General features: G+C 41.0%; 1 protein-coding gene across 1 annotated transcript in view; it reads right to left on the bottom strand.

Moving 5' to 3' along the window:
• Positions 1–5914: 5914 nt before the first annotated feature.
• LOC127006170 (E3 ubiquitin-protein ligase arkadia-C-like) overlaps positions 5915–9885 on the bottom strand; it is a 23224-nt gene continuing 19253 nt past the window's right edge. Inside the window, exon 7 of the mRNA XM_050875714.1 lies at positions 5915–9284. Within this exon, the coding sequence (XP_050731671.1) occupies positions 9024–9284 (261 nt within the window). The 3' untranslated portion in view covers positions 5915–9023. The remainder of the gene's footprint in view (positions 9285–9885) is intronic.

Below are 9885 nucleotides of genomic sequence, written 5' to 3'. Positions count from 1 at the left end.
TTTACTAATATAGCCTGTGTGGATGTAAGAGCAATATATGTTATCTAGATTATATTTCTATATTTTCATTATTCCTCTCTACTGTAAAAAAAATATGCGTGACGCAGAGAAACTATATATGTCATTGATTATGCCTACTTGTGTAAATTATGGCCTCGATTCATTATAGTCCCTATATATACAATACTACAGCTGCATGCTCATTCTGGAACATACGGCAAATTAATTCATCATATATATACCCTGCAGCGGAGTCTTAAAGCAGGGCCGCGGACCCAGCTGTAATTAAAGGGGGCCGGAGGTCTTTTAAATTTCTATTAGTGTGGAGCTTTGTATAGGTATATATAGCCACTTGAAGAGGAGCGACCGATCTCATGCAGTGACGAGCGAATTGAGACAAAAAAAATCAGTTGGGAGTCGGGGTTTTGAAAATTTGACATTTCTGGCATTTCCTGCTGTCAAAACGAAAAACTGAGACTTTTCGTCCCAGTTTTTCGTTTTGACCTTCTCAGGATATCGAAGTGCATGGACCTTTTGGGAGGGGGCGGGGCCAGGGAGTCGTCCGCCCCACCCCCCACCCCCCACACCACGACCCCCCCCCCTCCTGGATACGGCCGGAAATTCTCTATTCTCTTTCTAAATCACGCCCATAATTAAGGCTCTCCCTATCTGCCCTTCTCAGGAAATTTATCAATATTACAATTAAGCATCTATATATAGAGCTCTAGCTATATATATGACAAATTTCCTCTCCCTTAATTTTTCCTAGATCAAGCTCTTACGATTACAAACTCCTCCTTCCTAGGCAACTCCCGTACGCCGATAATTCATTAAAGCATATCTCCATTTTTAAAAGAGAGAGAGAGGGATCGAGAGAGAGGAGAGAGAGAATGGCAGCCTACACTCGCTTCGTTTGCAGGTACGGAAAATTTCTCATTAAATTCCAGACATTTTGATAAGTGTCTGAAGCCACCAGCCATGCCCTCAGCCGAGCCTGTAGCCTGTGTGTTCTGAAGTGTTCATGGGTAATCCTAAGTGCTGTCATGTATGATATTTGGGCTTTTATCCTCTTTTTGTGTCTTCCTCCCTCGTGACCTGTTGAAGAAAGGCCAGTCAGTAGAGCAGCCAGGTGGATAATCATTCCTAGTCTCTCTCAGTACATTTTGCATCCAGTAAAAAGACAAACAAAAGCCGGAATTTACTCATAAGCCATCTTGGTGAAAATGTAAACAATCAATTAGCTTCTTCGGCCTCGGTCCTGGTGAAAATTCGCCTTTATTGCATCTAAGCTTGACTATATTATCATAAGGATTTAGTGCTCTCTAATAATAGCCAAGAAATGATATGGAGGATACGCAAGAAAGAGGAGGAAGGTGGTAAACATAAATGGAGCCGAAAGAAGCCGAGAGCAGCGAAAACGTCAAGTGTTGTTTACTATTTATTATTTTTATTATTATTATCGTTGTTGTTCTTATTGGTAACGTTATTGTTGTTACTGATTTTATTATTACTATTGCCATTATCACTTCCTATCACCAGTATCATCATTTATAGAGTCCTAATTTCCCCCTGTAAACTCATTATTTTTTACTATATCATTGTTACTCGTTGTTGTTGGATGGATTATTGCCTACTTCTGCCATAATCAGTACTCTTATCCCCATTATCATTAATTACCACCATTAGGCTATCATTTTTAACAAAGTCTCCCCTGCATATCTCATTTTATTATTGTTGTTGTTGTTGTTGCTCCTACTATTGTTAACGTTTTTTTTCTTCTTGTTGATAGCATTATATTAGTCTTGCAGTCATCATTGCTGTTACCCCTATTATCATTATTATCATTATCATTAATATTAACAAAGTCTCCCCTGCTTACCTATTTATCATTTTAATTGTTGTGGTTATTGTTGTTACTCCTGCCATCATCATATCATTGTTCTTATCCCTATTACCATATTACTCTTACTCCTATATATCATCATTGCTCTGATCTCCATTATATCATTATTATTTTTAACAAAGTCTCCCCTGCTTACTACCTATTTATCATTTTGTTGTGGTTATTGCTGTTACTCCTGCCATTATCATATCATTGTTCTTATCCCTGTTACCATATTACTCTTACTCCTATATATCATCATTGCTCTGATCTCCATTATATATCATTATTATTTTTAACAGAGTCTCCCCTGCTGCATTTCCCGCGCCATTATCGACCTTCCAACTTGTGGCGCCGAGAACCATTACCACAAACAAGAAGAGGAAGGTAAATATAAATAGAGAGAGAGAGAGAGAGAGAGAGAGAGAGAGAGAGAGAGAGAGAGAGAATAGCCTTAGGACACTACTCAAGGACACAAAATAATCCTTCCCAGCGGTGCCAGATTACCGGATTCACCACACAATATATCACCGGTTTTTGACACTTAACTATTGCAGGACATCGCTAATTAACCACTTCAACGATATAACTGCAAATGAATCTAATTATTAGGGTGCAGGAATCAGTTTTTGGGGTGGAAATCAGCAAATATGAGACTGATTAGGACTCCTCTCAGACATCCTACGGAGTCATTCAGTCAACCTGTTGCTACCGTGGAGAGAGGTCACGTTTTTCCCTGTTCCTGTTGACCTTGGCTGTTTATTTGCCTTCAGGACGCCGCTATGGTAAGGGAAGGAGGAGGGATATGGTTGTTATGTTTGTTAAGGGCTGTAATGAGGCAGTTAAGGAGGGATGAACGGTGGAGGGGGAGTGGTCATAGGATCTCTCTCTCTCTCAGCTGGTAGGAAGAGTAAGGGTCGTGAAGGGGATCATGAGGTAATTTAGAAGGAAGTGAAGGATACGGAGGAAAAAAGGGAGGGAGGGAGGGAGGTTAGAATTCTCTCTCTCTCTCTCTCTCTCTCTCTCTCTCTCTCTCAGATGGTAGGAAAAGTGGGTGTTATGGACGAGTTAATGAGGTATTTAATATTTAAGGAGGAAATAGAGGATACGGAAAGTAAGGGAGGGACGGAGGTTAGGATTCTCTCTCTCTCTCTCTCTCTCTCTCAGATGGTAGGAAGAGTGGGTGTTATGAATGAGTTAAATAAGGTATTTAACAAGGAAGTAGAGGATATGGAGGCAGTAAGGGAGGGACAGAGGTTAGGATTCTCTCTCTCTCTCTCTCTCTCTCTCTCTTAGCTGGTAGGAAGAGTGAGGGTAATGAAGGAGATAATGAGATAACTGCAAAGGAACGACAAGGAAGGAAGGGAGGGAGGGAGGATTGAGAGGAGGGAGCGAATTAACATATTGTTTTTGGCAGAGGGCCAGATAGTCTCTCCCTCCCTCCCTTGGTAGTACAGTCCTCATTAAGGAGAGAGAGAAGAGAGGAAAGGAAGAGGAAGAGAAGAGAGGAAGAATAAAAGGAGAGAAGGGGGAGGAAATGGGGAATAGCATTGGTTTGGGGAGGGGGAGAGGGGAAGAAGGAGAGAGAGAGAGAGAGAGAGAGTCTTTGTTCTGGAAGTAACCACTCCATATAGTGGTAACTACATCTCTTACAACAGCTTGCTCCCTCAGGTCAGACCAGAAATACAGAAGAAAAAATTAAAAGCACCAGGAGGGAGAACATTTTCAGGAGTACATGCGATCCACTACACACAACCCAAGCTTCCTCCAAAATATGTATTAAACCATTGTCCTTCTGGTCTCTCTTTGGAAAATATTCAGTCGTCGCAGGAATTCCATCACCCTTTTTGCATATTCCTCAAACAACCTATTCCATCTTATATTCTTATCTCATGTGTTGCCATACTCCTGTCTTTCATGTTTTGGATATTTAAGTAGTGTGTGTACAATTGACTTGTCCACACACTCCTTGCATATACAGCATAATACCTTGCTTCCTCATTGACCTGCCTAAATATCCAAGTGTTCAACTCCAGAGATTTAGTCCTTACCTAGAAAAACAAAACACCTCTCGGACTACCATCATAAAACCCTTCACACTTGGGTTTGGCCTTCCACTTATACCTCTCCAGGGAACTTCCTCCACACCCCTGATGCCCCTCTCCTGAATTTGATGGTTCACCTTATGCTTCAGTTCCCTTTCGTTTAGCCACAACATCAACTCTACCTCAACACTGCTTTCCTATTCTGTCATCAAAAGTACTCCATCCTACCTCTCCTCTATACTGCATCTACTATTGCGTACTTGTCGTCTCCTAAGGCCAACTTACCTAACCTATTTTGTACCACTTTAGCTCTTTAGCTGTCCACCTCATGCATTCCAACCCATAGGTTTGGTCCAGTCAATCAATGGGGTCATACACCGGGGGGGGCGCCGCCTTGCCTACCCCATGATGCCCAGCCAGGGGGATCCCTCTGGGCAAGTCTCCATGCAGGCATGGAGATATGCATAGAGTATATATGTTTGCTCTACTCTTATTGACACTTCATAACCTTCCTACCCACTGAACGCACTGGGACAAAGGGCATCACATTTTCAAATGTCATAAAAAATCCAGGACAGCAGTACCTATTCTCCCATTTGGTTCCACCACATAAAAAAATCATATGAAAAAAAGAGTAAAAGAGATGATATTTTAACAAGGCCACCCTGTGGAGGTGGGGTAAGACTTTACTACCTCAAGCATTGTGTATGGCACTCCTAGAGGTGCAGCAAGTTTCCAACAATCCCATGCTTAGCTTCATACAGTGCAACCTGTGAACACAAGAATAACTCATCTATCTGGTTATGACACTACCACTGTATGAATATATTATTACTGTAATGATCTTAATAATGATAATAATATAATACATAATATACTTACAGAAGTTGACGGAGAGTGAGCGCGTCACTGCCTTGACCCCACTGCTGTCTGCTGGCTGGACGATGGTGGAAGGCCGGGATGCCATCACCAAGAAATTCACCTTCAAAGACTTTAACCAGGTGTGTGTTTGTTAAAATTAGGAATCTCATATAATCTCTTGACAGTACTCAGTCAGGCCTGAAATGTGTTTGAGTATGTGACTGTATGTACAAGACATGACCACCCTCACAGGCCTGGGGTTGGATGAGTCGCGTCGCCCTGCAGAGCGAGAAGCACGACCACCACCCAGAGTGGAACAACGTTTACAACCGCGTTGAGGTGACCTGGTCCACACACGACTGCGGTGGACTGTCAAATAAGGACGTGACCCTCGCTACCTTCTGCGACCAAGCCCTCAGCACTAAATGACTCGCTACACTATCTTAACACGTTTACGACTCGCCACACTCGCCTAAGCTAACCTAACCTGCTCTCTGTGGTACCCAAAAGACCTGGGTAATTTCTGGGAACTCATTTTTTGTTTGAATTAACAATAATGACATTACTTCCAGAATAACTAACTGTGACCACTTAAAGTAACCATAGGAATAGTAACCCATCCCCACCTTATCAGTAACTCATCCTCACGAAATTCATAACCTATCTCCTCCAAACCAATACCCACCAGATTCATAACCTACCTTTATCAAATTAGTAACTCATCCTCACTCAATTCATAACCTCTCTCCACCAAATTAGTAACCCGGCTCTGCCAACTAACCCAGCCAATTGATTGACCAAGTCCCACCCATTCATTATCCCATCCCCACCACATTGCTTAGCTTAGCATGAACTCAATAATACTTTTTATTTCCTGACATTTTCAATTAGAACTTTTGCCAATTATTTTCTTAACCAACGTGATTTCTGTTGTTGTGTAATTATGTGTACCGTCATTACGCAACTACACGTGTGCGGTGTAATTATTTAGGCGCTGTGTAGTTTGTTCTGGCTGCAGCTGTGCCAAGTTCTCCTGTTCCCATAATGCAGTGATAAAGCTCAAATTCTACATCACACAGTACCAGCTATACATATCTAGTGTTGGATCTTATATGTACAGTATTAATTATTTTTTCTTGCATATTTACGACACTAATATTCTGTCTATGGTTCCACTAAATTCTCCTGTACCTCCTGTATATTCTGATCCCATCACCATATATAGTGTTGGAGCGTGTATGTACAATTGTGAATTATTCACTGCATAGCTATAACACTTGACTGTGCCTGCTTTGTACAGTTTTTAGGTTCCAAGACCATAATAACAGTACATGATGTTGGATTTTCTCATCATGCATAAACCTATCAAGCACATGTTAACCAGCGCACAGTAATTCTCTCAAGACGTTATAAATAAACCAACCTAACCACCGTTGCTAATTTCTTTGTACATCCTTGTATGTATGTATATATGTGTGTTTGTTAATCTAACTACCATCAGTAATTTTTGTATGTCCTTGTGAGTGTGTTGATCTAACCACTGCCAATATTTCTTTTATTAAAATCTCTTAGTTAGCTTGACATACATATGTAAAATTCTATTAGCTGCTGCTGGTGCTTGAGTTGGTAATAACTGACACCTCTTTGTGAGGGTGAGCCTGGAATACAGCTGCATTATACATTATATTTATTGGTGCTTCTTTCTGCAGTCACTTGCTCCTTACAGAACCTCCACATACCAGCAGGTTAATGGCATCAATTGGTGAACGTAATTTATCCAAAATGGTCTGCTGGTGCTATGGGCAAACACAAGAAAAAAATAATGTAAACAGCATTTCCTTGTAATGTCAGCCTAACCTTCCCAGCTCTTGACAAAGCAGCACAGGTCCACATAATAATACACTCAATGGGGGTATAAAAACTACTTGTTTATATATAATACAAACCTGCATCCAGTAAAAGTATATTTCGAACTCCAAAAGTACATATTACATACTCCAAGACGATTATAATATTAATAATAATAATAATAGATGTACAATCACAATGTAAAATAGTAGCAACTCAGGTATATTAAGAGAAAATTAAAATGTCATAACAATAAGTAAAATTATGAGGTATAAAACACACCGCTGAAAAGATAAAAAAAGCCGAGAGGTTGGTTCTCGGCCACAACAGTCTCAATTCTTGCATGAGCCGAGACGTATAAACACATACACACTTGCCCTGCCGTGACACACTAAATTATACCCTGCAAGGCTCGACTCCAAACAAGACTCTCTACTCACACTCATCCTTGTGCTGTCCAGCTTAATAATGCAAGAGTTCACCAGTATCTTTTTACAACCCTTTCACAGTTAAACTCTGGAACAGCCATTTTGTATTCCTTTGTATTTTCTCCTTCCTATGACTCTTTCAATCATTAATAAATTATCTGCAACTTATTAATGCAAGAGTTAGCCAGCATCTTCATGCTTTCATCTCTTTCACTAGTCTGCAGCAGCCTTAATCCATTATATTACTGTATTTCTTCCTACCTTTAACCTCTTTCAAGGGAGAGTAACAAGACACCTTTTAGACCTATATTCAATCATTCTTTTCTTGCCATCCATTTTCTTTACAAGAGCAGCATGTAGCGGGCACTTTTCTGTACATAAATAGCCCTGAGTCTGTTTCTTTTACCCCAACGATTCACTATATTTTCAATGGCAAAGATAAATCCATCTTGCTTCATAATATTAACTATTCATTCTACGAGGTTCTCTTCGTAACAGGTAAGTTGAACATATCATTATACCTTCAACAAACCAGCAAACCTGTATTTTCCATCTGTTCTAAGTCAACTCCACCCTTATCAGTTGTTACATGCTACAAGGCTCTCTTCGTGATTCCTTCTTCATAACAGCACAGAAAATTATGCTGTCACACCTAAACCAAGTATGCAAGCCTATATATTCACCGTTTTTTTCTGACAGTTACTAACACCCTTCTTAGTTGCTGTTATGCTCTGCCAGGCTCTCTTCACCATTCCTTCTCCGTAACTGCAGATACACGTACCGTCATGCCATGAAACCAAGCTTGCGAACATATATTCACTTTTAAGTCAATTCCGCCCTCCTTGTTACCATGCCCTACAAGGCTCTTTTCATATTCCTTCTTTGTTTCAGTACAGTTTATCATACTAACACACACCTGCAGTGGATATGATTGTGCCATCACACACATGCACCACAGCTATGAGTCCGTGCACTCACTGTATCTTTCTAACAGTCAATAACACCCTGCTTTGTGATACGTAATCTTTATGCTCTACAAGGCTCCCATCACAAGAGTGTCTGTAAGCCTATATAGTATGCACTGTATATGTTTTTCTAAGTAATTTCACAGTAATTTTGTTCTGCTTTGTCACAGTTTGCACAGCTTTGTGTAGGTACTTGCATTCCCCTACAACCACAACCACAGCCGTACCTTGCCTCCTAAAGTGGTTTTCAAGGCTTGGTCGTAGACTGAAACAAGTTCCAGTTATCGTTATTTTATCAGTCAGCCCTGCCAAGAGGACTCCTTCTGTTGGAAACACTTCATTTATCTCTCTCTTAGCCCCTTAAGTATATACAATGGTAGAAATAGTAGTAGTAGTAGTAGTTATAGCTGTGGTCATAGTATAGTAGCAGGGTATGGCTGCTGCTGCATTCACACATAATGGTATTTGCAAGTGCTACTGCAGACATCATAGAAATAATAATAATAATAATAATAATAAATAAGAAAATAGATCTAACAATATTAATAATAATAATAATAATGATGATGTGTGCATGTATTATAATAATATTAATGGCAGCTTCTTGCTGTCACGCACGCACACATGTGCACACTCACTCATACACACGAACACACACACACACGCACACACACACACACACAGGTTCAGTGCTTACGTCCATGTAAAGCAACAACAACAATAATAATAATAATAATAATAATGATATAAAAAATAGTTCTAACAATAATAATGTGTATACAGTATGGTAATGGCAGCTTGTTGCCGTAACACACCGTTATGTACTTGTCTCACCTCCACTGTGGCCGATGTTATGCCTTTCTGTGCTAGTCTGTGTAGTAGTGGTAGTACTGGTAGTTGTAGGGAGGACAAGAGAAAAATGAGAAGGATGCACTACAACTTCTCAGCAATGATGGTGGTAACAGAGAAGTGTTTGAGCATCAACAAGTCTCTCTCAGGAAAAGGAAGAAGTGGAGGAGGAGGAAAAGGAAGAGGAAGAAGACGTGGTGGCAGAGCTGGTACCTGTGGACAACTGCGTTTCTATGTCCACCCTGCAGATTGGACAGCGCTTATTTGTCGAGAGCCACTGGTCAACACATTCAACGTGGAACAAGTGCATACAGGGGAGTCGCCGAACCTCTTCCTCCTCTTCAAATTCTGAGAGACAGATGGTGCACTTCTCCAGGCAGTCTTCGTTGGCCTCCTCACGCTTCATCTGTGGAAATGTGGAAGAGTGAGTGTCTTCGATTAGGACCGGTTGCTAGTGAAGGTGATTTACTAACACCTTACTGCGACTGACTTTATGCCTAACCTAAATATGTTTTTGTCCCTTAAGGTGAGTGTCCGGGTAGCAGGCACCCTCACCCACTCGACAGATGTTTTCTTATTTGTAGTCATACTAAAACGTTTACAGTAAACCCTCAGTTATCCAGGTCCACCGTATCCAACCTTGCACATATCCGGGAAGATTTAAAAAATGTGATTTTCTTCCAAAAAAATAAATAAATTGTCGTGCGCCGCCAAAAGTCATTCAAATTGCCTGCGCGATGCCTCTAAGCTCTGCCCGGGCGGCGTACCGCACCACCAAGGTAAAGAGATTCTCTTTACCTTCCGCACCACAACACAACAAGCGCCCCGCCTGCCATTGTTTACGTTAATTGCTTTTGTGTGTTTGCCCTACCTTCTCCAGGCATTGCTTTGCCTGTGTGTGGTGTTTGCGGCGCTTACCATGGCGTTGATGTAAATATATAGGTCAGGTGTACAAGCATTAATTAACCCTGTTAGGAGCGACTCTTAACACCCACGTCCTTGGGGCC

This window comes from Eriocheir sinensis, chromosome 32 (genome assembly GCF_024679095.1).
Source record: "Eriocheir sinensis breed Jianghai 21 chromosome 32, ASM2467909v1, whole genome shotgun sequence".
Taxonomy (NCBI): Eukaryota; Metazoa; Arthropoda; class Malacostraca; order Decapoda; family Varunidae; genus Eriocheir; species Eriocheir sinensis.
This window is presented reverse-complemented; position numbering and strand designations above follow the sequence as displayed.